The sequence below is a fragment of the Pipistrellus hanaki genome (genome assembly GCF_964339955.1).
Source record: "Pipistrellus hanaki genome assembly, chromosome: 11".
NCBI classification, from domain to species: Eukaryota; Metazoa; Chordata; class Mammalia; order Chiroptera; family Vespertilionidae; genus Pipistrellus; species Pipistrellus hanaki.
The window spans coordinates 51,935,014-51,962,202 of NC_140513.1; the positions used below are offsets into that span (position 1 = coordinate 51,935,014).

The 27,189-nt window shown below is 38.7% G+C and overlaps 1 protein-coding gene and 1 pseudogene across 3 annotated transcripts; one reads left to right on the forward strand and one right to left on the reverse strand.

The window, feature by feature from the left end:
- Window positions 1–26,647, forward strand: SNAPC3 (small nuclear RNA activating complex polypeptide 3). 2 transcript variants are annotated; one of them, XM_084898256.1, is made up of 9 exons: window positions 1–348; window positions 1,628–1,705; window positions 5,690–5,774; window positions 10,072–10,176; window positions 12,791–12,940; window positions 17,626–17,708; window positions 19,567–19,731; window positions 22,569–22,676; window positions 25,180–26,647. In XM_084898256.1, exons 1-9 carry the CDS (start codon window positions 41–43, stop codon window positions 25,325–25,327), a joined length of 1,230 nt encoding a protein of 409 aa, XP_084754382.1. In that variant the 5' UTR covers window positions 1–40; the 3' UTR covers window positions 25,328–26,647. The 2 variants fall into 2 exon arrangements, with proteins under 2 accessions (XP_084754382.1, XP_084754383.1); XM_084898257.1 differs by lacking the exon at window positions 12,791–12,940.
- LOC311629814 (proteasome maturation protein-like) lies at window positions 15,665–17,231 on the reverse strand (annotated as a pseudogene). The gene has a single exon. The product of its transcript is annotated as a proteasome maturation protein-like (transcript).
- Window positions 26,648–27,189: the final 542 nt, after the last annotated feature.

Genomic DNA, 27,189 nt, shown 5'->3' on the forward strand with positions numbered 1-27,189 from the left:
TCCTCTGGCTTTTGCAGGGAAGGGAGCCGGGGGGAGAAACATGGCTGAAAGCCGCCAGGGCGTTCCAACGAACAGCGGGGCTGGCGGCGAGCGGGACCCGGCGGCCAGCAGCAACTTTCCTGAGTACGAGATGCCGGAGCTGAACACACGCGCTTTCCACGTGGGCGCCTTCGGGGAGCTGTGGCGTGACCGGCTGCGCGGGCAGGGGGACCTGTCGCTGAAGGAGCCGCCGGCATCCCAGCCGCCGGGGCCAGGAGGGGTCGCCGACCCGGGCTGGGACGACGCCGCGGCGGCGCGGGATCTGGGCTGCGACCTGGAGGCAGCGACCGAGCTGAGGGCAGTTTGCGGGTGAGTGCGGGGCTGGAGGGGTGGGGGGGAGGTGGCTCTTGTTGTTTGGTGCCAACCCGGGTGCTGCTCTGCCCCTACGCTTTCTGAGACTGGCTTGGGGGTGCCAGAGGGTGACCCCGGGGGTAGGAGGGCATATGCCGCCCTTTCAACGCTTCCCACCGGCGGGCGCTTTCCCGGAACCCCGGGCAGGGAGGGGAGGGGAGGGGAGGGGGCCTGTGATCCGCAGGCATCGTTCCTCCGCGTTGGAGGGAAGAGACGAGAGAGCTGCCTAAAAGACTCATTTTTCTATTTGCTTTTCTTTCTTTCTTTTTTAAAAAAAAAATATATATATATATATATATTTTATTGATTTTTTTACAGAGAGAGGAAGAGAGAGGGATAGAGAGTTAGAAACATTGATGAGAGAGAAACATTGACCAGCTGCTTCCTGCACACCCCCTACTGGGGATGTGCCCGCAACCGAGGTACTTGGCCTTGGCCGGAATCGAACTTGGGACCCTTCAGTCCGCAGGCCGAGGCTCTATCCACTGAGCCACACCGGTTTCGGCTTTCTATTCGCTTTCATGAAAGTGCTTGTTGATGTAGAAAAGCGATCAGAGTCACAGCGACGCGTGCCTGCCGTTGACAGGCGCTCTGGCCGCGGAGGAGTAACGGTGAGGCCCGGAGAGGTGGCCGGAGGAGTGTTAACACCTTGATTCACGGGGGTCGGTCTCTTTGGGGACCATCCTGGTATGTTGTTACATTTTCTCCCCCAGCTGCCGTATTTGGAGTGAACATACAAAAATGACTTTTAAAAGATATTTTTTTCTTCCTCCATTTAACAGTGCTGGCCTCTGTAGCCGAAGGCCGTGTAGCCGAAGCCGGTTTGGTTTGGCTCAGTGGATAGAGCGTCGCCCTGTGGACTGAAGGGTCCCGGGTTCGATTCTAGTCAAGGGCATGTGCCTTGGTTGCGGGCACATCTCCTGTGGGGAGTGTGCAGGAGGCAGCTGGTGATGTTTTTCTCTCATCCATGTTTCTAACTATCTCCTTTCCTCTCTGTAAACAATCAATAAAATATATTAGAAAAAATAAAATAAAAGGCCGTGTATGCTTGTATGTATAGACTATCCGCACCGATGTGGCCTTGAATTCTAACCCCCTCTGAGCCCAGTGCAGGATTTTTATCTCCCTTAATCAGCTGGTGATGTATTTTGGGGCACCACCTGGCTCACTAGGAACAAGATGCATGATTGCTCTGTCTTTTTTTTGTTTTGTTCGTTTGTTTGTTTGTTTGTTTTAGTCTCGATAAACTGCGGTGCCTTGAGGAGGACCAGGACCCGGAAGTCATCCCAGAGGACACTGGCCTACTGACTTTGGGGTATGGAGGGCCTTGCTTTTATTACATGCTGTTTGTTTAAGTATTTTTTAACTTCATATTGTTCAAAGGTTGATTGTTGTCACCCCACCCCCTCCATTCAACCATCATTCACATTTTGTCCTATTTGCTTAGCTGTGTGTCCTTTTCTATTGCTGAACCCATTAAGTTGCAGATAGCCTGTAGCTCCAAAAAGTATCATTCTTCCTACTTAGAGTGGGATGATAGCAACTGAGAAAATTAACAGCAAATATATAACTTATAATATCTAGTCCATATCCAATTTTGTGTTTATTTTTAAAGGTATAATAATCTACTTAGATATCAGATGCAAGCTAAATATTTTGGTAGTGCCTCTCAAACTATATGGTAAAGGACCAGTTTTGTTTGTTCTTTTAAATTTTTGACATCCATACTTTTGTAAACTAGGGTAAAAATGAATTGCTAGAAAAATGGTATTTGTAACTCTGCCTTGCTTTTTGCTGTGTGTTACAATGGTATTTGTAACTCTGCCTTGTTTTTTGTTGTGTGTTTGTTTTTTGAAACAGAAACAAATCCATTTCCTTTCCCTACTGCTAATATTTACATGAGCAACCTTTGGAGTGCTAAGGAAAGGAAGACTCCTGTCTGATTTATTCATTGTGCTGTCATATGAACAAGCTCATTTACTAAGAAATTGTCAATGGCTCTACCCTCTTTTATGGACACATTTCAGACTCCTTCCTTAGACCTTTGAAAGCTTCTACATATATAGCACAAACTTGCCTTGGAGGTTCATTTTCAATCACTTTGTCTTTCAGATGTCAGGATGCACACGGCCCCTCTCCCATCTGAAACTACCCCATCTTTGAGGCCCTAAGATTACTTTCCACATTACTAAAGCCCACCTCTGTCCCTTCTAGAATGTCTCAAAATACTTCTAACATTTCTAAAATCTTTGAAGACACATTTGGGAATCCAGACTCTTTTCAATTGTGTATTGCCCTTAAGCATATTATGCTGCTTTGTTCTATTGGCAACTCTTTAACTACTGTTTGTTGATTAGTTAGATTTTTCCTAAACTGCACATCTGGTGTGTCACTTTCCCTGCAAGCCTTTCATTGGCTTAGGCACAAGTCCTGGGTTCTTCAGTGGCTCACAAGGGCCTCTAGAGAATGGGTCTTGCTGATCTTTTCAGCTGTCTCTGCAGTCCTCCAGCCATGCTACAGCTCTTTTTCAGATCCTACAATGTGCTCTCACTGCTGGCCTTTGCCTACAACACTTATGTGTGTACACACACACACACACCTCTGTACCCCTACTTTCCCCCTTCTCCCTCTCTCCAAAAATCAATCAATAAATAAAAATTTTAAAAAATATATATTTTATTGATTTTATACAGAGAGGAAGGGAAAGAGAGAGAGTTAGAAACATCGATGAGACAGAGTCATCGATCAGCTGCCTCTTCACACTCCTTACTGGGGATATGCCCGCAACCAAGGTACATGCCCTTGACCAGAATCGAACCCGGGACCCTTCAGTCCCCAAGCCGACACTCTATCCATTGAGCCAAACCAGTCTCAGCAATAAATAAAAAATTTTAAATTGAATTTTAAAAAGAATTTATTGTAATAGCAGGATACAAAATTGATACATGAAAAACAATACTCTTCATGTACACAAACAACAATTAGAGGACATAATGGTAGAGAGAAAAAAAAATCTCATTTACAGTAGTCAAAAAGGTTAAATATGTAGGAATAAGTTTAGTAAGAAATGTGTAAAATTAAGGAAGCACAAATAAGGAAAATTTCAAAACACTCCTGAAAGATTCAAAAAAAGACTTGAAAGATATCCTTTGTTCTTGAGGAATATTAAACATTGTAATGATGTCAGTTATTTCTAAGTTAACTTATAAATGAAGTGCAATCCCAATAAAAATATCAGAAGTATTGATTATTTTATGGAGTTAGACAAACTGATGATAAAATTCATATGGAATATATGCAATAATAACTAGAAAAAATTCTGGGGGGGGGGGGATTATGAGGGCATAGTAATTTTACCAGATATTAAAATATACTACAAAGTCCTCATAATTAAAACAGTGGGTACTAGCTCAGGAATTGCCAAAAAGACCAGTGGAATAGAAGGAAAAGTTCAGTTATATTTAAAGAGGTATGGAAATTTGGTATGATACTACATAAGAATAATTTCCAAAGGGATTGGGAATCGAATATAGAGAGTGTATTTTCTAGAATTAAGTTACTGAATTATAAGTGATAGGAGTTGGGTTTCTCACTTGTGGAGAAAGAAGTTATAAACAAGAGAAGGGTGAAGGCTAAAATTCTGTGATTTTAGTTTGGGATTGAAAGTATCATTATTAACTCACGGTTTTAAATATGTAACAGAAAAATGCAGGTTTCTGTACATGTGTGGGTTAGTATACATATGTGTTTCCACTTCTCTCTGCTGCCAAGCCTAGAAGCAGTGACTGCAGTAACAATGAGGATGCCTCGCACCCAGATACTGGCTTCTAAACGCCTCTCTCCAATAAAGCTATTAGGACTCCTAGGAGAGAAGTGGTTGATTCCAGGGCTGAGACATGGAAATAGAGGATGAGCCTTGAGCCTCTTATAGTACTAGAAAGTAAGAACATGCTACAAAAAGAAAAAGAAAAACGATGGCTTATTGAAGGAACAGGAGCCAACATGAAGAAGCTCCTAAAGGACGAAGCTAGAACATCTTGAGCAAAAAAATAATGATAGTATTAGATTTTAACCTGTAGAATAAAATAAATAAATATGGGTTTATGCTAATATAAATGACAAATGGAAGGATAGAGATAAGTCTTCCTCATAATATCAGTGAATAAATGTAGAATGAGGGAAATAGAAAATCACCATTAATAAATATTGCAGGCAAAATCTACCACGAATGCTCAAATTTCTGGGTGAAAGTTTAAGGAGAAACGAGGTGCATAGTTTTAAAATATCTCCCCCAAATTCTTAACAAGTACAAAGGAAAAGTATCTTTCAAGTGTAGGAACTTGGGAGACAAGGTAAGCATCACCAGTGACAAGAATACGGGGTGGGCAAAAGTAGGTTTACAGTTGCGAGTATGTAAAACAGTGATATATTCTTGTATTATTATTAATTGTTGTATTTCCATATGAAGAGCTGTAAACCTACTTTTGCCCACCCTGTATTAACATCATTAACCCCTTGATACAGTGAAGGACATCATTATTCTTGTGGTATTCTTGCCAAAAATGTATAGGCTAATTCCAATCATGAGCAAGCAGCTCTCAAACCCAAATTGAAGAACACTACAAAATAACTGATCAGAGCCCCTCAGAAGTGTCAAGATCATGAAAGACAAGGAGAGCCTGCAGAACTGTAAAAGACTGGAGGAAAAAAGGAGAAGAAATGCAGTGTGTCCTGCTCAGAATGCCGGGACAGAAAAGAGGCATTAAACTTTTTTTAAGCATTACATTTAAATATTTGTGAACTTCCAAAACAGTCAATAGTTTATAATACTGTGTTAAGGTTAATTTCCTAGCTTGATCATTATACTATGATCACGTACGATGATAACATAGAGGAAGCCAGGTGAGAGATATAAGGGAACTCTTTGTGCTATTTTTACAGCTTTCCTTTGGCCTAAAATTAGTTCAGAATAAATGAGTATTGCCGAAGCCGGTTTGGCTCAGTGGTAGAGCGTCAGTCTGCGGACTGAAAGGTCCCAGGTTCGATTCCGGTCAGGGGCATGTGCATTGGTTGCGGGCACATCCCCGGTAGGGGGTGTGCAAGAGGCAGCTGGTCGATGTTTCTCTCTCATTGACGTTTCTAGCTCTCTATCTCTCTCCCTTCCTCCTCTCTGTGAAATATCAATAAAATATATTAAAAAAAAAAAAAAAAAAAAAAAAAAAGAATAAATGAGTATTGAAGATGTGTTTGAAGCCCATTGGAGAATGTTGACGTTTGATTGTTCTTGTGTCTGTAACAGAGTCAGAAAGGAGATTTTGGAGCGTCGGGAAGAAACATTAACGATAGATCGGGCCTGCAGACAGGAAGTACTTGCTTATGAGATGGTGAGAGTCTCCTCTTGTCCACTTTTTCCCATGAAACCATGAACTTCGTCATTGGGTGAGGGCTAATGATGACTGTGCGGTGGCTTTATATTGGGTATGCTTAGTTGAAAGCAAACTAGAGAAGCTTGATTGGGACTGGGAAGTAGTCTTTATCTCCTTTGTTAAATCTATTACTACATATTTTATTTTTTTATGCTATTTTAAATAAAAATTTTTAAAATAGGTTTTGTATCCTGCAATTTTGCTTAATTTTTTTTTTTAGCTACAACGGTGTTTTTGTGTGAATCCTTGACACTTTTGTACACTGAAGAGAATGCATGGGCCCTGGCTGGGTAGTTCAGTTTGCTAGAGTGTCCTCCCAATATGCCAAGGTTGTAAGATTGATCTCCTGTCAGGGTACATACACGAAGCACCCAATGAATGTGTAGATAAGTGTCTTTCTCCCGCGGACTTTATGTGTTGATCGTGCAGATATTGCATGAGTTCTTAAACTAAATCAATCAATCAAAAAAAATTTTTTTAATTAAAAGAAAGCTCATTTCTCTGTTAGCAGATAACTTTATCTCTTTCCAGTTTGGTTCACTCACTCTGTATTTCTTCCTTCTTCCCCTTTTCCCCCTTGCCTAATTGCTCTGGCTAGAATCTCTAGTACTCTGTTGAAAGAAGTGACAAAAGTGCACATCCTTATCAGTTGTCACTGTTGAATGTGATCTTCGCTGTGAATTTTTCACATACAGCCTTTATCATGTTGAGTAAATTCCCTTCTATTCCTAGTTTAATTAGTGTTTTATCATGAAAAAAAATTGGATTTGTCAAATGCATTTTCTTCATCAGTTGAGATGATGATGTGGCTTTTCCTGCCATCATTCTTGTAGTGTGGTATATTACATTGATTGATTGGTATGTAACTTATTCTTGTATCCAGAGTATAAGTCCCACTTGCTTGTGGTATATAAACTTTTTAATACACTGTTGAATTCAGGTTGCTAATATTTCATTGAGGAGTTTGGCATTTATATTCATAAAGGATATTGGCCTTTAGTTTTCTTGTAATGTCTTTGTTTTACTTTGGTTTTTCGAGTCTACTGATCCCAGAATGAGTTAGGGATTTTTGAAGATATTTTTGAGGACTTGGAGAAGGGTTAGTGTTATTAACTTCCTTTGCAATTTGGGAGAATTCACCAGTGAAATAATCTACTCCTCGGCTTTTCTTTGTTAGGATTTTAATTGCTAAGTCAGTCTCTGTATATAGGTCTACTTTGATTCTCTGTTTCTTTTTGAGTCAGTTTTGATTGTTTTCTTCCTTCTTCTAGCTTCAGGTTTAGCTTGCTCTTTTCTAATTTCGAATTATATACAGTTATTGATTTCAGATTGTTCTTTTTAAGGTATGTGTTTATAGTTCTAAGGTCTTCATTTTTGTACTGTTTTTGCTGCATTTCATACATTTCTTATCTTGTGTTTCTATTTTCATTTGTCTCAAGGTATTTTCTGATTTCCTTTTGACCCATTGGATATTTGTGAGTGTGTTGCTTAATTTCCACATATCTGAATTTTTCAGTTTTCTTCCTGTTATTGATTTCTAGTTTCATCAACTGTGATTCAAAAAGATACTTTTTATGATTTTAGTATTTTTAAATTGATGAAGGCTTGGTCTATCTGGAGAATGGTCTTTGTGCACTTGAGAACAGTATGTATTCTGCTGTTGCTGGATAGAGTGTTTTGTTTATCTGTTAGGTCTTATTGGTGTATCATGTTGTTCATGTCTTCTATTAGCTTATTAATTTTCTGTCTGGTTTTTCTACTCATTGAAATTGAAGTTTCCAACTATTGTAAACCATCTATTTCTTTCTTCAGTTCTGTCAATTTATGTATTTTGGGATTCTGTTTTTAACAGCATGTGTGTTTATATTTACTGTTTCTTCTTGCTGGGTTGCACCTTTTATCAAAATATTTAAGGTGTCCCAAAAATGGATGCACACTTTGAATAATTGTAAAGGCAGTGTTTATTAAAATACATTTCTTTTCTTTTTTTAAATGAGCTATCAGCTGTTAAAGGGTATGTACATTTTTTTTGGAAACACCCTTTCGAAAGCCCTTCTTTGTCTTTTGTAACCTCTTCTAACTTAAAGTCTATTTTGTCAGATAACAATACAGCCACTCCAGCTTCAGCCTTTTTTTTGGTTACTGTTTGCGTAGAATATCATATTCTGTTCTTTTATTTAAGTACAGTAATACCTTGCTTTCATATTTACTTACATAGTTTATCTGAAAAAATGTCCTAGCCCTTACCGGTTTGGTGGATAGTCACCCTGCGGACTCAAGGGTCCTGAGTTCGATTCCAGTCAAGGGCATGTACCTTGGTTGTGGGCACATCCCCAGTGGGGAGTGTGCATGAGGCAGCTGATTGATGTTTCTCTCTCATCGATGTTTCTGAGTCTATCCTTCTCCCTTCCTCTCTGTAAAAAATCAATAAAATATATTAAAGAAAAAAAAGAAAAAAATGTCCTAATTTCTCTCTCATCTTAAAGGATAGTTTTTCCAGGTATAGAATTCTTGGCTGACAGGGTTTTCTCTTCCCTCTCTCCTCCCACCTGGCTTTTTAAAAAATACATATTTTATTGATTTTTTACAGAGAAGAAGAGAGAGGGATAGAGAGCCAGAAACATTGATGAGAGAAATATTGACCAGCTGCCTCCCGCACCGCCCCCCCCCCCCCCCCCCCACTGGGAATGTGCCCACAACCAGGGTACATTCCCTTGACCCTAATTGATCTGAAACCCTTCAGTTCGCAGGCTGATACTATCCACTGAGCCAAACTGGCCAGGGTATCTCCCCATGCTTTTAATATGTAGTCCCACTGCCTCTTGTCTACATAGTTTCTAGTGAGAAATTGGCTGTTAATCTTATTAAAGAACCTCATTTTCTTTAGCTCTATGTATATAGTTTTCTTTAGTTCATTGAGTACATTTAAGGCAGTTGATTTAACATCACTGACTAGTAATTTCAACATGTGGGCTCCCTCAAGGGTAGTTTCTGTCAAATTCGTTTTTTCTTGAAAGTGGGCCATATTTTCCTGTTTCATTGTGTTTTGTTTTTATAAGTTTTTAAATGAGAACTGGACACTCTGTGAGTATGTTTATTACTTGTTGAGGGCTGGAGCTACTTGGAACTTTTCCAAACTCTTTTTCCGATCTGAGTATTATGTGTTATGTATTATCACTGATGTTTCTGTTTCATTATCTCTGTGGTCAGCCAGTGACCTACGATTTTCTTAAATGTCTGCCTCTACAAATGAGAACAGGTCCTATCCCTTTAGGTTTCCGATTATTGCTATTGGGGGAAGCCAAAACCAAGGCAAGTTTCTGCCCCAGTACTTCAGGGCATCACTAGACCAATCCAAACACATAAGCCCTAATATTTGGAAAACAGGGTCCCCACTGCTTGTCCTGGCATCAGCCACCATTTCTAGGCCCAGGGGCTGCTATTTCCATATCTGCAAGCAGGGCTGAGAATGGGGGAATGAGTGGTTGTTGGTTTGTACCCTCTGCTCATTTATGAGAAATCAGCAGCTTGTCCCTTCATTAAGCACTCCTCTGGCTGATACAAGCATCTGATCAGGTTCCACAGTTCTAAATAGTACATTCCTCTCTCTCTTCCCATCTTATTGGTTGCTTTGGTGGAGGGACTGATCCTCCTTCATCATTTCGTGTAACATCACTCCCATTTTTTAAATGTATTTTGTACTCTAGCAGCCCCTTTTTTATAGTTACTAAGCAGATATAAAAGGATGTGTGGTTTGGTCTAAGATTTGACAGTGTTATAAAAAGCAAGAGTTTTAAAGCTAGACAGATCTGTATTTGCATCCTATCTTGCTGATTTACCTAAAGTAAATCTGAACCTTTGGCTTCATCTATCAAATGGCTCTCATAATTAATTGTACGAGAGGAGGTATGAAAAGATTTGTAGTTGTAAATGCCCATGTTATACCAATATTACTGTAATTGATATCCCTATTATTCCTGTTTTATTATCAATTGGTAAGCACTTAATGCCCAACATCTTACGAGATGCTTTATGTACACATTCCCAGCAACAGGTCTATAAAATAAGTATTTCCTCTGTCTTACAGGAGATGAAACTAAAACTTAGAGGTTTTATTAGTTTTCTTGAATTAGAATTAGGAATCAAAATCAGGGCAGTTTGACTCAGTTATTGCTCATAGTCATTGTCCCACACTGCCTCTTCTCTGAGTCATAGTGATTTTAATGTCTCTTATTAATTTGTTTTCCTCCTTCAGGAGTCACATGCCATAGGAAAAAAGCCTGAAAACCCAGCAGACATGATTGAAGAGGGGGAACTTATCCTATCTGTGAATGTCTTCTACCCTGTTATATTTCATAAGGTCGGTAGTGAAACCTTTTGGATTCCACAGATAATAGGAGTGACTTTTGTCAGATAGTTTAATTATTTGAAGAGTCATATATCTTAGATAAAATAGCAAGTACTATTTTATCTGGCATCGTGCTTATGCTCTTGAGTTCTTTTTTTAGTAAGAAATATTGTAAATAAGATCAAGTTGCAAATCATCTCTTGGTTAATATGATTGCAATTTTAGTGTTGGAATACATACCCTGGTTTCTGCACTGGAAGCAACTGCAAGTATATAGAAATCCATGACCCTAATTATATGTTGTTATGAGGGTTGTTTTCCCCCCCCAGGAATGGGGTGACTTGTTTACCAGTTTAGAATACTTGGGAAATTATATAACTAAAGACAGCTCTTCTTTGATGAAAATGCACAAAGTTAACAGGTCAGGGGTATCTAGGAATTCCTTAGGAGTCTGTAATAAAAAGAAGTAGCCCATATCAGGGTGTATGTATTATTATTATTATTTTAAATATGTTTTTATTGATTTCATAGAAGAAGGGAGAAGGAGAGGGAGTGAGAGATAGAAACATCAGTGATTAGAGAGAATCACCAATCAGCTGCCTCCTGCATGTACTACTCTGGGAACTGAACCCGAAACCCACGCATGTGCCCTGATTGGGAATCAAACCATGACCTCCTGGTTCATAGGTCGACACTCAACCACTGAGCCATGCCAGCCAGGCGAGTGTTTGTATTCTTGATTCCTCAAATAGATGTTATAAACTTTGACATGGTTAAATGCATTATTACTCTACATACACCACACTTGTGAATAAGTAGGCTTTTCTGAAGCATCTGGAATATACAAGTAGCTAGTAGTAATTATAGTAATTATCTTGTTTGATGAAGATCTTAAATTACCAATCAAAACCAAATGAATACAGTGGAACCCCTGGGTTTATAACATTATGGTAGTGACTAGGTTACTTAGTGTGGTAATTTCCAGGAAATTTAAAGAGAGTGTTGCTAGATGAAGTTAAGAATCCACAGGCTTTTCATGCTGATGTCATTTAGTAGCATCTTGATTATAAACTTCAGCATTAACTAAAATAAAGTTCTGTTACCAACTGTCTTAGTCCATTCAGGCTTCTATAACAAAATGTCACTGACTGGGTAGCTTATAAACAACAGAAATTTATTTCTGACAGTTCTGAACACTGCAAGTCCAAGATCAGGCTGCCAGCATGGTCAGGTTGGGGCCCTCTTCTAGGTTGAATACTCCTCTTTCATGGCAGAATGGGTAGGGAGCTCAATGGGATCTTTTACTTATTTATTCATTAAAAGAATTTCATTGAGCCCTGGCTGGTTTGCTCAGCGTTTAGAGCGTTAGCCTATTAACTGAAGGGTCCCAGGATCCATTAGAGTCAAGGGCAAGTATTTCAGTTGAAGTCCTGATCCCCAGCACGGAGGCACATGCTTGAGACAACGTCTCTCTTACGTTGATGATTCTGTCTCTCCCTCTCTCTTCCATTCTCTAGAAAATCAATGGAAAAACATCCTCGGGTAAGGATTAACAAACAAAAAGAATTTCATTGACTTTTAGAGAGAGAGAAAGAGAGAGGGAAAGACAGAAAATTTAATATGTGAGAGCAAAACATTGGCCGCCTGCCTCCTGCATCCCCCCAACCCCACCCCCAGGGATTGAATCCCAAACTCAGGCATGTGCCCTGACTGGGAATAGAACCAGCATCCTTTTGGTGCACAAGATGATGCCCAAGCAACTAAGCCACACTTGGCCAGGGCTTGCTTGCTTTTTTTTATTAAGAGAAGTTCATTTAGAAAGTACAGAGATAGTAGAAGGGCCCTTAGAGCTTAGGAGAAAGGAGGAAGTAACATGCCTGGGGGGATGAAGAGGGGAAGGGAAAGGTGCTCCTAGAGCCTGGGGTAAGAGCACTAACCCCACTCACATGAGCCAGTTACCTCCCCCAACTCCTTTGGGTGTCAGAATTCCTACATGCAAGTTTTGGGTGGACACAAATTTTCAGTCCATCGCACCACGTGTTTCAGTTAAACCCAAGGATTTTCATTTATGGAGGTGACTTGAGTGACAACAGGAGAGGCTAATGCCACGGAAAGAAGATTTTTATTACACTTTCTGAGAGGAGGGGGTGTGGCCATGCTATGTAGGGCCATAGGAAAAGCACTAGTGTCAGTCGGGGCGGAAAGGAGGGAAGGAAAGGCGGAGGCCACAGCCTTCATTAGGGTTTCCGTGAGAAAGGCGAGGCAGGAGAGTGAACAGTTAGGGCTGGGCTCTGGGGCACACCCAGGCTTTGTCCTGCATTGCCTGTGCCTTGATTTAGGATAAGTGAAAGTTGGCATGGTTTGTGGGAGTTAGGTAAAGGAGATGGGCTCAGGGAATAGGCTCTATGTTACAGAGGAGGTGTAAACAGTTTTGGCCATTAGTTTGGATCTGTACCTAAAGAATGCCAAATAGACAAACGGGGAATTTAGGAAAACACAGAACACTAAGTTATGAGGATCAGTTAAATCAAGAAAACCAGTAACTTCAGATCTGATCCTGCCAGGATTTATAAGTAAATTCCTTACCTCTAAGCGGACATTTATTTATTTACTGTTTGACTTTTAGCACAAAGAACACAAACCATACCAGACGATGCTGGTACTGGGCAGTCAGAAGCTCACGGAACTAAGGGATTCAATTTGCTGTGTCAGTGACCTCCAGATTGGTGGGGAATTCAGCAACACTCCTGACCAGGCCCCTGAGCACATCAGTAAAGTAAGGTGATTTTTCTGTTTTTATTACCCCTATAAAGCAACAGGAAATAATAGCACTAACTAAGCTAAGGATGTAATGGTCACTCGAGCAGGATCATCAGTATTCCAGTCAATGCTTTCTTCTTCTGTCCATCCCCTCAAAGCCTGTCTCTTCTCTGCTCTTTATCTTCAAGACTTTTTCAAAGCTTAGGCTATAATCAGTTTTGATTTCCTCATGTCCTGTTCCTTTTCAGTCATTTTTTGTACACTCTTCCTTCACAGGTCATAGTAACCACCTAATTGTTTAACCAGTTGATCTCTCTTCTATGCTGATACAACTAGATCTCAATGTAGCACTTGAATTTGCTGTTCAAGCTCTCCTCTTTCAAACTCTATGTGAGTTTGTTGTAAACGGAGACTCCAGCAAAGGGTTGGAGTCTAGGTCAGAATCTCATTGCCCATAGAAGGACCTGTCTGTTCGATGACCAATGTCAAACAGGGACATAGTATCTGATGTCTGTCATTGCTCGTGGTTCTCTGGCTAATGCTCTCAGAGGGATAGAGAAACTGACATACTCACTAGATAATTGTGTAAAGGAAAAGACTGGTAGACTGCTATCCAGGACATTTTCAGAAGGGATGCCTTGCCCAGTAAAGTAGTAGGGCTTTGATCCTCCTGAATTTCATGATGTGCAAGCTTGAACTAACTCATTTACCTGGTACAACCAGCAGAGGACCTCAGAGTTACTGGCCCACCTAGGAGGGGCAGTACCTCATGAAGAAGAGTGAAAAGAGGTTTGGGTCAACTAGAATGGAGACAGAGTGTGGACAAGAGCCATCACAATGTCCATTTTTATTTGTTCCTGTGCCACCAGCCACATAAATGTTATAACTTATATTTTGTTTTACTTGTTCTTATTCTAATTCTTCTCCTGACCTTCCCCCCAGTTTTCATGGTTTTAGGTGTACTCTAATCTTGGTTAATCTCTCTCCCTGTAGTCACATTGTCTTCTGATTTCCAAACCATTAATTTTTAGTGCCTGCTGGACATTTTGTTTTGTTCAGTGATGTTTATGTCTTTATTCTTTTGATGGTGTATGGCACAGAGGAAGTGCCAAATAGTTGTTAAATAAATAAACCACAGAAACCTCAAGCTCAATTTAAAAAATATATATTGATTTTTTACAGAGAGGAAGGGGGAGAGAGAGAGAGTTAGAAACTTCACTCAGCTGCCTCCTGCATACCTCCAGCTGGGATGTCCCCGCAACCAAAGTACATGTCCTTAACCGGAATCCAACCTGGGACCCTTCAGTCCACAGAGGCTGACGCTCTATCCACCGAGCCAAACTGTCTAGGGCTCAAGCTCAATGTTTAATGGATGACTTACAATTTATTTTTTGTTTTGTATTGTTTTTTAATATTATTGATTGATTGATTGATTTGAAAAGAGAGGAAGAGAGAGAACCATCGTTTGTTTTTTCATTTACGTATGCATTCACTGGTTGTTTACTCTATGTGCCCTGACCAGGGATTAAATCCACAACCCTGTTGGGTTAGGATGACAGTCCAATCAACTGACCTACCTGGCCAGTGTGTGGATGAATTAGGATTTATATGGAAAACATTTTTTGTTCTTTTAGAGTTCCCTTCCAATTTATCTATATATAAAAAAGCCTAAGTGACCGGACAGCTGGACAACCAGTCACTGTGGTGCACACTGACCACTAGGGGGAAGACACTCAACACAGGAGCTGCCCCCTGGTGGTCAGTACACTCCCACAGCGGGAGCGCTGCTCAGCTAACCAAGGGGTGCCAGACGCAGGGCTTACAGCTGGCCGCCACAGCCCAGGGATGGCAGCAGCCTGGAGACCTCAGCAGTGTCAGTGAGCCTACTGAGTGGCAGTGGCAGCAGGCGCAGCAGGGCCGGGATGAGCAGGAGCAGCAGGTGGTGTCGAACTGCCGGTTTTGGCCCTATCCCTGCAGACTATGCCGAAGGTCCCCACCAGTGCATGAATTCATGCACTGAGCCTCTAGTTAATACCGTGTTTCCCCAAAAATAAGACATCCTCTGAAAATAAGACCTACTTACAGGTTTCCTTCTGAGTGAAATATAAGGCATCCCCCGAAAATAAGGCCCCCCCCGTAGGCTAAACATGAGAGATTTGGTCCACTGATTCTGAAAGAAATGGAGTCACAAGAAATTCACCAGGAAATTCAGGAATTGGATTATGATGATAAAGTTCCAGAAGATGAAGACATGATTTTTATTGAATAAATGAGTAAATTCTTGATACTGTAGGATTCACAGTTTGTCTGGTTTGTGTTGACAACTACCGTACTCCCGTACCGTATACAGGTAATAAATTTCCTTTAACAATAAATGTGTACCATATTCTTCTTCATGGAAAAATAAGACATCCCCTGAAAATAAGACCTAGCGCATCTTTGGGAGCAAAAATTAATATAAGACACTGTCTTATTTTCGGGGAAACAGGGTAGTAATGCCAAAGAACTAAGTCATTTTGTAATGAACAAAATTTTATATACACTAAACTTTTTGTCTCCTCAGTAAGGCAGTATTTATTCTTTCAGAACCTTTATTTTGGACCCTGGCTGATCTCTTTGAGAGTCTAGAAGTACATTAAGTGGCAGATTTTATGATAACAGCAGCCGGACATGGCATTATAGTATATCATATCCTTTTATCTCTGCAATCATCTGGGAGGAAGGTAATGGTTTTACTCATATTTTCACAAAGAAAAAGAGGGTCAGAGAGATTTAGTGAGCTGTCAAGGGGACACAGCAAAGCAAGTCTTGTAAGGGTGTCTGGTTGTCTGATACCAAAGCCAGACCGGTAAATGGGACATTGAAGAAAAATAAAAACTTTAAAGTAGTAGCAAGAAGTTATGTTACCTAATTAATTAGGTAAAATTATTTTAATACCTGAAGCTTATATGTCTTTGTACTTCATACACTGCTTTTGATTCTCATCACAATCCTGTAAAATAGCATGCCAGGTATTTTGATTTTACAGGTCCCACAGGGAAATGTAGGTTAAAGAAGAGAACATAGGTCTTTTGACCCTCTCCCAGGGACCTAATTCCAAGCATATGATGAAACACAAGTCTAACGAGTGGTTCTTAGCACAGGCTGCACATTTAATCACTGGGGGAGCTTGGGACAATACTGGTGTCTGAGATACATTCTCAGGGTCATTTAATGGATCTGAGATGAGACTTAGTCTTTGTTGGTTTTGTGATTCTGTTATGTAGTCAGGATTAAGAGACACCCCTGTGATAGAAAGTCTGATAGACTGAAAGTTAAGCAATCTAAGAGTTCAGCCCTTGTTGGTGTGGCTCAGTTGGTTGAATGTCGTCTCATGCACCAAGAGGTTGCCGGTTCAGTTCCAGGATAGGGTATATGCCTGGGTTGCAGTTTCAATCCCCAGAAGGGTGCATGCAGGAGGCAGGTGATCCATGTCTCTCTCTCTCTCTCCCTTCCCCTCTCAAATCAATGAAACTTTTTTTTTTTTTTTTTACATGTGTCAGTACTTTTAATGTGTACATAAAATTATAGTAAAAAGATAACTATAAACAAGATGTAGCCCCTTCATTTCCATAGTCAGCTCACTACATTACAGTATACCAAGTTTATATTCCACCATCAAGTGTGGTTCTCCCATTAGTTCACCTTGTGATGGGTCATTAAGAATATCTTCAAATCCAATAGTCTTGTCATTACCCCTCAAACTATCCAGTAAAAGGTTTAAGATGAGAAGAAATGGAAGACGCTGAACCTGTTGCCCTGCTTTGAATTCCATTTGCAATGTTAGTGGAACAAATAGACCCTGGATGTTTTTCAGTGTGGAAAATTCATTTTATCTTTGTTGAGCTGGAAATTTTCTAATAATTCAAGAGGATGACTGGGCAAAAGTTTGTTTTTCATACAAGAAAAACCTTTTGAAGATCATGACTTTCAAAAGGTCCATTTGGTGATCGCCCAGTAGCTAGAATATTGTCCTTTAGCTGGGATCCAAGTCCTCTGATATTCATCTTTAGCTCACTGTGCAAACAACCTCCCAAGCTTTGTAGCGTCAGCCAGCCAATAAAAAATATATTTTAAAAAAAGAAATGTAAAGGTTCAGACCAGTTGTGCAATTACTATAGTACTTTGGGCAAGGTTGTTTAAGTAGGAATAGAAATTCACATTCTACCTGCCTAAGAGTTATGGAACATATAAAGAGGGAATTTTTATAAAAGCACATTGAAAAAATTTTTAAATGGCAGGTCAACATGACTATGGTTATTATTGTTACTGGGAAACACCAAATATATGGCTATTGAGTCATTAGTTCTAATATCTAAAATAACTGTCATTGCTGTATGCATATAATAAAATAATATTGAAGTTTATTTCATTTCTATTTAGATTTCTTTCATGAATCTCAGAATATACAAATTTAAATCAAACCTAGTAATTAAAATAGCAAAAAAATTTTATACCTTTATGCATGGTAACTAATATAATATTTACATAGGAGGTTTCCATTAAGTATTAAACAAGTTAATTAATGAGCTGAGCCTATTCTCTGAAGTTGCATAGTTATTGTTAAATATATTAGTGTAATTTTATGTCATAAAAATTTTTATTTAATACTTAGAGCAATTTTCTAATTCCTTTTTCTCAATACCATGTGTTTTCTTATAGGACTTATACAAATCAGCCTTCTTTTATTTTGAAGGAACGTTTTATAACGATAGAAGATACCCTGAATGCAGAGATCTGAGCAGGTACAATTTGCAAAACTCTTCACAAAGTTTTGTCAGGTTTTAGTTCTCAAAATGGTATTGTCTCCACAAATCCTTTAACTAGTCTGTTAAGGATATTTGCCAAGGTATTATTTTATTAGTTTTTGTTGATTTGAGACAAGAAATTCTCTTTCCATTTTTAAAATATGTGAAAAAGGTTGGTTTAGGTACTAATTAATCAACATTTTTATTCCAGGAAGAACATTTCCTACAAAAGCACACATATCCATTTCAGGATCTTGCTGGCTCTACAGAATTGTTTTTTAATGTATTATCTGCTATTTTAGAAATTACACTAACTCAACTGAGCCTTAGATATATCTAAAAAAGAAACTAAATTCCACCCTATCTGGTTTGGCTCAGTGGGTAGAGCATTGGCCTGCGGACTGAAGGGTCCGAAGTTTGATTCCGGTCAAGGGCATGTACCTTGGTTGCGGGCACATCCCCAGTAGTAGGTGTGCAGGAGACAGCTGATCACTGTTTTTCTCTCATCGATATTTCTAACTCTATCTCTCTCCCTTCCTCTCTGTAAAAAATCAATAAAATACATTTTTTAAAAGAAACAAACTAAATTCCCTTAAACAATTTATTGTCTGTTCTTCATATTAGATGATAGCAGTAAATCTCTCACTGTTTTTCTGCTTGTTCAGTGTGCACAGTTGTTGGATCTATGTGATATATATGATTGCTTAAATACAAAACATGAAAAATTTGCATCTAATGATCATGTGAATTAGATCACACTTTAAAAAAATATATTTCTGCCGAAACCGGTTTGGCTCAGTGGTAGAGCGTCGGTCTGCCGACTGAAAGGTCCCAGGTTCGATTCTGGTCAAGGGCATGTACATTGGTTGCGGGCACATCCCCGTTAGGGGGTGTACAAGAGGCAGCTGGTCGATTTATCTCTCTCATCGATGTTTCTAGCTCTCTATCGCGCTCTCCTCCTCTCTGTAAAAAATCAATAAAATATTTTTTAAAAATGTCAACTCTTACAAAAAAATACTAATTTAAAATATATATATATATTGATTTCAGAGTGGAAGGGAGAGGAAGAGAGAGAGAGAAACATCAATGATGAGAATCACTGATCAGCTGCCTCCTGCATGGCTCACACTGGAATCGAGCCTGCAACCTGGGCATGTACTCTGACCAGGAATTGAACTGTGACCTCTTTATTCATAGGTCAACACTCAACCATTGAGCCACACTGGCTGGGCAGACTACAGTTTTATTATTATCAGTGTCCTGGGAAATAAGAGTATATTTTTCGGAATGTTTATATAAATTCTCCTTTATTATAGCCATTTGTATTTATATTCTAATGTAGCATTTCTCAATCTCGTTGGTCTTAGCACTTCTTCTTATTTATTATTTTGTTAAAATATATTTTACTGACTTTCCACAGAGAGGAAGGGAGAGGGATAGAGAACTTTTTCAGAACAAAATAAAATGGTGAGAAGAATGTCATTGTTACATATTTTTCATTAAGTCTGAAGTTAAACCACGTCATGTAGCCTCCAGAAAAATGTTTGTTCATGAGAGAATAAGAGTTGAAAGGGCAGCAAATAACATTTTAGGCTCATTGTAAAGATAATTTTGACCTCATGAACCCCTGTGGGGTCTCAGGAACCACACTTTGAGAACTGCTGCTCTAACAGATGAAGAAAAATTCAGAATTCCTACTCCAGCATACACCAACACTAGTTTTCATTTAAAGATGGTAACTGTCCAGTTAATGGAGAGCCAGGTTTTGTGAAGTACTGCAGTCACAAACTGTCGTCAGTCATTTCTAGTTTTTTTGTGGAGCAATGATACATATCTTGCCTTTCCCCCATCTCAGAACTATCATTGAGTGGTCAGAGTCCCACGACAGAGGCTATGGAAAGTTTCAGACTGCTAAAATGGAAGACTTCACCTTCAATGACTTAAAGATTAAAATGGGTTTTCCCTATTTATACTGCCACCAGGGAGACTGTGAACATGTAGTTGTCATTACTGACATAAGGTAAGTGGCATTACTCAGAACATTTTATTTGTTTTCCTTTTCTGTGTTTTGCAGTATAAAAGCACAGTTGTATTTTTAATAAGAGGAATAAAAGTAATTATCGGTCCAGCTTGGCTTGGCAACAGCAAAAATAAGTGCTTTCCATTCAGTGACCAATTTTGCATCCTCTATTGTTCATTTTTGGGGAAATATATATAATGAGAAATGCTTTACTGTTTATTAGAGGGTTAAATTTTTTTATTTTTATTTATTTTAATATATTTTATTGATTTTTCACAGAGAGGAAGAGAGAGGAATAGAGAGTTAGAAACATCGATGAGAGAGAATCATCGATCAGCTGCCTCTTGCACACCCCCTACTGGGGATGTGCCCACAACCAAGTAGAGGGTTAAATTTTTGTGAGTACTTTTTAAAGTGTCTCCATTTGTGTACTAGACAGCTGTTACTCAGGTAGTAATCATCCAAATTGCATAGCATACAGGCCCTTTGCAAATTTGCAGCCATATTTCTCGGTTTCTTGTCTTTTTGCCAAAATTTGTAGGAGTTAAAGGGGAACTGGAGAAAGGGAAGAATAATTCTAATATTTGACCAATATGAAGTCTCAATGCTTTTATAAAGATTTTAAGTGGAAAGAACTAAAATAGTTTTAAGATTAGTTATAAATTTTACATATAGCTGGCGGCTTTTATTTATTTAGGACATCTCAATTTATGAGAACAATATATATGAACAAGTCCTGCTCTATCCCCAGTGGGATTCCTTCTGTGAGGCCATTTTAAGATTCCATGAGGAGCAATGATGTACCCATGTTTCTATTATACCAGTAATAGGAACTGATGCATCAGAAAAGTCCTAGCTTTTCTTTGGGATCTCCGTTAACAGGCTCCAAACCTCAACCTCCCATTCACTCTTTACACAAAAACTTCAGACTTGGAAAAGAAAAGCATGGGATGCAAAATAGAATAGATAAGACATAAAAGGAACTCTTGAAATGATGGGAAAGGGAACCCCAGAATGAGGGCTGGCTGGCAGAGCGGGAGAACAGCTCCCTTCAGAGACTGGAGCAGGATGGCGGGCTTGCAAAGTGTGTCCAGAGCTGCTAGACCTCCAGTTGGTGTGTACCATATGGAAATGTTAACTGCTCTGTCAGAAAGTAGGGAACTGGATTAGTGACAGAACAGTGAAAGCTCAGCACATGCAAACATGAGAGAATTAGTACCTACAAAACAAAGTGTTACACAGTAAAAGGAACCTATAGTCTGTTATGTAGCTTAGATGATAGTATTAATGCATCATAATTTAAACATTAAGCATTTATTTAACCCAAATTAGAGTAGTTTTAGCCCCTTAAAATGTCTCTACATTTTAAGGGGCTAAATTAAAGAGAAACAATTGTCCCTTGGGTAGAACTTTTGAAGAGCCAGGAGAGCGCATAAACCATAGATTTGTATGAATTTCAAAGTTCTATACACTTATTTCTTGAATAACGTGTTCTTTAAATTTTGTTCTGGCTGCTCTTACTTTCCTTACATTTCTTATTGTGTAGGCATATTGCTGCACAGTGTTATTCCTTAAATTGAGGGCAATTTGGAGCGTGATTTAGACTGTCATTTTCATCTTACAGGTGGATTTAATCATATGCCATTCCATAGTTTATTAATAGTACACTGTTTCAAAAAAGTTTATTAGTCAAACTTCTGATGGTGAAGTTGATAATATTGCTAATTTTCTACTTAAAAAATAGCCCTAACCGGTTTGGCTCAGTGGATGGAGCATCAGCCTGTGGACTGAAGGGTCCTAGGTTAATTCCAGTCAAGGGCATGTACCTTGGTTGCGGGCAAATCCCCAGTGGGGGGTGTGCAGGAGGCAGCTGATCAATATTTCTCTCACTGATGTTTCTAACTCTCTATCCCTCTCCCTTCCTCTCTGTAAAAAATCAATAAAATTAAAAAAAAATAGTAATAACAAAATTTTAGAATGTCAGACGAGGAACCATTAGAATACTTCTTGAGCAGCCCCTTCTTTTTCCAGATGAAGAATCAGGTCCAGCATGGTTAAGGGATTTACCCAAACCCACTCAGTTGATGAGTAGCATAGAGATTAATTTTCACTCACAATATCTTAAAGCCCTGCCACTTCATATTACACCAGGAATCAGATTTAGATTTTAATAGAGGCTTTAGTAATCAAGAGCCCTGTTGTGACACATAACCAGTTAATCTAGGTAAATAGCTAGATAAAATACTTAGATAAATTAGTTGCTCAAACTATCATATATAATAAAAGCCTACTGTGCAAATCAACCAAACAGTGGAATGACCGGTCATTGTGATGCGCACTGACCACCAGGGGGCAGATGCTCAACACAGGAGCTGCCCCCAGAGGGAGGCTATTGGCTGCACCCCCCAATTGCCCCACAGATTGGCCCTGATCGCCGGCCAGGCCTAGGGACCCTACCTGTGCACAAACTTCATGCACCTGGCCTCTAGTGTTTTATAAAAAGGTACTAAGTTCTAAGTAAAGCAAGGATTCTGTGATGGAATACATGCAAGAAATGCTGCATTTAGCATCTCAGAAAGTCACCGTGCATGTTACAATGAAGGGATTTGGAAAGTTCCATAGAAAGCATTGTTTGATCCAAAATGCTCTTTTGGAGAAAGTGTTTCATGGAACACAATTTGGTCAAACCTGGTGTGCAAGTCAATGTATATTAAAAACTTTTATGAGCAAAATTTGAAGGAAAAAAAAATACCTACTATGTTATATGTTTGATTCTTTACAAATCACAGAAATTTGTATAATTTAATAGCTTCATTTATTTTTCTCATTTACAAAAGGCTTGTGCATCGGGATGACTGCTTGGATAGGACACTTTATCCCCTTCTTATCAAGAAGCATTGGCTATGGACCCGAAAATGTTTTGTTTGTAAAATGTACACAGCCAGGTAAGTGGTTATCTTTTTTTCTTTTTCAGTGGTATTTAAGTATTTTTTTACTTTGGTATTTCAATTTTTTTCTGAGTTGAATCTGAGGGCTTATACTTTGGAGTGTAATAATATAAAGGGTTTTCCTATTTAGTAGGGAAGTGCTGCAGAACAGATTAGATTACAACTGCATTTTAAAACATTCTACAGCATTAGTCCAGGGGTAGGTCAAAAGTTTAGTTGACAATGCTTAGTGTCATCAGGGAACCATGTTCCTTTCCCCTGCAGTTTACAAAATCAGCCTCATCTGTCGTTTCTCCACAATGAAAAGATAGCACAGCCCAGTAGGTATGGCTCAGTGGTTGAGCATCTACCCATGTACCAAGAGGTCACTGGTTTGATTACTGGTCAGGGCACATGCCGGGTTGTGGGCTCGATTCCCACTAAGGGGCATGCAGGAAGTAACCAATTGATATTTCCCCCTCTCTTTTCCTCTCTTGAAAAAGAAAAAAATTAATAAAAACGTTATTTTATTTTTTTTAGAAAAAGAAACTAACACAGCATCTCACATATGAGGTCAAAATATGGTTTTATAGCCCTTAGCTGGTTTGCTCAGTGGATACAGCGTCAGCCTGCAGACTAAAGGGTCCTGGGTTTGATTCTGATCAAGGGCAAATGCCCAGGTTGCCAGTTCAATCCTCAGTAGGGAGCATGCAGGATGTAGCCGATCAATGATTCTCTCTCATCATTGATGTTTCTCCCCCTCCTTTCCTTTTTGAAATCAATAAAAATATATTGAAAATATATATACTAAGTGTACCGGTTAATAATGGCAGATTTTGTAATCAAAGAAAACAATTTCAAGAAAAACATCAAAAGTGCTTTATTCAAAGTAATGCCCACCATCGCTAGCTACACATTTCCCCATCTTTCAAGTAATTTGTGCATACCGTCCCAATAGAACTTTTCTTGTTTTGAGGCAGACCATTCAGAGACCCAATTTTCTACTTCTTCCTATGTTTTGAAATGCTGCTCAGAAAGTTCATGTGCCATCGATCAAAACAAGCGGTAATCTGAAGGAGCAAGGTCTGGTGAATATGGCGGGTGGGTTAATACTTCCCAGGCCAGGCAAGATCTTTTAACGTGTCTTTAACTGGTTTTGAAGTGTGTGATGGTGCCGTTATCATGAAGCAAAATTACTTTGCCGTGTTTTCTGGCACATTCTGGTGGTTTCACAATCAAAGCATAGTTCAAATAGATTATTTGTTGTCAGGTAGCCATCAGTATTAACGGTTTCACCTGGTTTCAGAAGCTCATCATATAGCACACCTTCCTGATCCCACCACACACAGAGCATTGCCTTTTTTCTGAAGCAGTTTGGCCTTGCAGTCCATGTTGGTGGTTGACCTGGATCAACCCATGATTTTGTGCTTTTGGGATTCTCAAAATAAACCCTTTTCATCACCAGTCACAATTCAATGCAAAAAAGACTCTCTTGTGCTGTTGAAGCAATATTTTACTGATTTTTTGGTTTTCCATTTGTCTTTTGTTCAGTTGATGTGGCACCCATTTTCCTTCCTTTAAAATCTTTCCCATTGCTTATAAACGATTGGAAATTGTTTGCTAAGCAACATTTAATCTTTGTTTTGGGTTTCTCACCACAACATGCTTTTGCAAGTGATAAATAGGAAAGCATAAAGCAGTTATTAGATCAAAATGGGAATCCAGGGATGTTAAAACATTCCATGAGAGAACAGAATTCAGATAAATTGAAAAATCATTTTCTAGTAACATCTCAGTCATTTCAATTGAATAAAGGTGCACATATCTCATATATATATGTGATGTTTTATCCTGAATTCTGAAACAGCTGAAGTTTTTAAATTAACCAGTATTAATTTACTAGTTAGATAAATTAAGCAAATGTTTACCAGATCTATAGCATCTAACTTGTTTTTCAAGATGGCTTATTAGAAGGAAAGGATTATGTTCATGTAGACAGTTTACTGGATGGGCATGCCATAATTAAGTGTATGATGCTTTCAGTTATGGATTTGTACTCTTCTCTACTTACCTTCAAGTAGTCCTTTCAGAGAAACCTGCAGAGTTTCTCCATTAGTTGCCCTTTTGCCTTGTAGAGTATTGCTAATGAAATGTCTATATATACCGTATTTCCCGGCGTATAAGACCCCCCCCCCCCAATTTTACAGTTAAAACATAGGTTTAGGCCTATATTCGCTGTATAAGACTACCCCCCACTTCGAAGAAAAGACTGACTTTGCCGTCAAGATCTGCAGGTAATTTTTGTGCAATTTTGGTCTTTTGCCCCCAATTTTTGGTTGACTTTTTTTCGTTTCAAAAGTTGTCTTATATGCCGGAAAATACAGGTATGTATTATAAAGTATTATAATTATGAATAATACAGGATGAGGAGTTAATCGTGGGAATGTTATATTTACATATATTACAAGTCATAATTCACAGCAAGAGAAAGTTGATTATCTTTTTTTTTTTTAAACTACAGATGGGTGACCAACAATGACAGTTTTGCACCAGATGATCCGTGTTTCTTTTGTGATGCTTGCTTCCGAATGCTTCACTATGACTCAGAAGGCAACAAACTGGGAGAATTCCTCGCTTATCCTTATGTTGATCCTGGAACGTTTAATTAATAACCAATAAAAAGTGTACACTGTAGGAGTATGACCAACCTGAAATAATCAGCTAAAGTTAACCTCACTCCACCCCCAAAATTTGAAATTACAGATTTTCTTGTAATTTGATTTAAATGATTTAAAATATATTTTACTATTACACAATATAGTTCATATTCAGTTCAGTGCATTTTGCCCATCTTAAGTGTATTTATCTTACAGGAGTGCTTTATATATAAAATATAAATCCTTTGCCATGTATATGTATTCTGATTTTCTCCCATTCTATGGCTTGCCTATTCATTGTATCCTAAATACTTTTCTGCTAATCATTAGCCAAATTCAATTAGTGTTACATCAAGTGTTGGAAGTACTTTGAAAATTATTTGAAGAATGTGAACACCATATATCATGAGGCTTCCAAGGTAAAGATTTTTCAAATATCTAATCTCAGATGGCTCTTATTTTGGTAGGAACTATGGACAATAAATATTTTATTTTAAAGTATATTTATTGATTTCAGTGAGGAGATAGAAACACCAATGATGAGAATCATTGAGCAGCTGCCTTCTACACACCTCACATTGCAACCCTGGCATATGCCCTGACCAAGAATCCAACCATGACCTTCTGGTTCGTAGATCGACACTCAACCCACTGAGCCATGCTTGCCATGCAATACAGTAAAAACTTTAATAATAGACTCATTACATGAATAATGAACATAAGATCTTGAATATATATGCTCATAGCTTTACATAAGTACCATTTCAATTGAAGCTTCATTTCTTGACTTTGTGAATCACATGGTATGAGTTTAAAGTGTTGATTTAATATTTTTATGATTCAAAGATTTCATGTACTATGACTAGTGGAACATGGAAAATCAAGATCCTATGAATTGCTAGCTCTGGCTCACTTATTCTTGGGCAATAACACTCAGTATCCTGTATGTAAAAACACTAGCATTTTTTTTCTGCTCAGCTCTTCATTCTTTTGGCTTCCTATAATTCTATTTATTTTCTTCTCTCATTCTGGGCCAAAGAGCAACTATGAAAATTCCAAGGTTTAGAGCAGTGTTTCCCAAACTTTTGACATATGTGTACCCCTTCTATAATTTTCCTAACGCTGAGTACCCCTCGTACTCATGAGAACGTAGAATTAGGCGCAGCTAAGCACGGAGCAGTGCATATCCCCACCAAACCTGGGGGTACGCGTACCATACTTTGGGAAACACTGGTTTAGATCATCAGGAAAAATTTTAACTCCTATTTTGAAATTTTTCTGGAAACCTGTGTTGTTTTTTGGTAGGAAATTAAAATAATGTTTAAAACTTCACTTTCCTTATAGGTTATATTTATAAATTCAACTAAATTCCATACTCCCTGGATGGGTAAGAACAGACATTTACCATAGAAATATTGATGAAGCCTCTAAGCCTATGTGTTTTAAAGGTTGGCAGTAAAATGTTTTATGGACTTAAATGCAACATATCCAGTTAAGTCTATTGGTGTCAAGTCCACAGCATCTGTTTCTAGTATGTCTAGCGGTGTTCTTACTCACTGATTTCAGTCAGTACACCAGAGAATCAATATAAATAAGTGAGAAGTTGATCCAAATAAGCTATTACCTAAATTTTTACTTTTCCTGTTTCCAACAATGCTAAATTGTACTAATTTAAAATTCTGCTGGAAAACCAGATTTAACCAATTCCTCAAAGTTCCACAGGTAAAAATGAATTTATTGTTAAACTTCATTCCTTATAGGTTTTACAATAGTATGTATTTTTTTAAACTCATTTTCACCACTTCATATTCTCAAAACCAGAATTCCAGAAATTATCAGAAGCATTGATAATTTCTGGTGCCAGTTTATTTTAG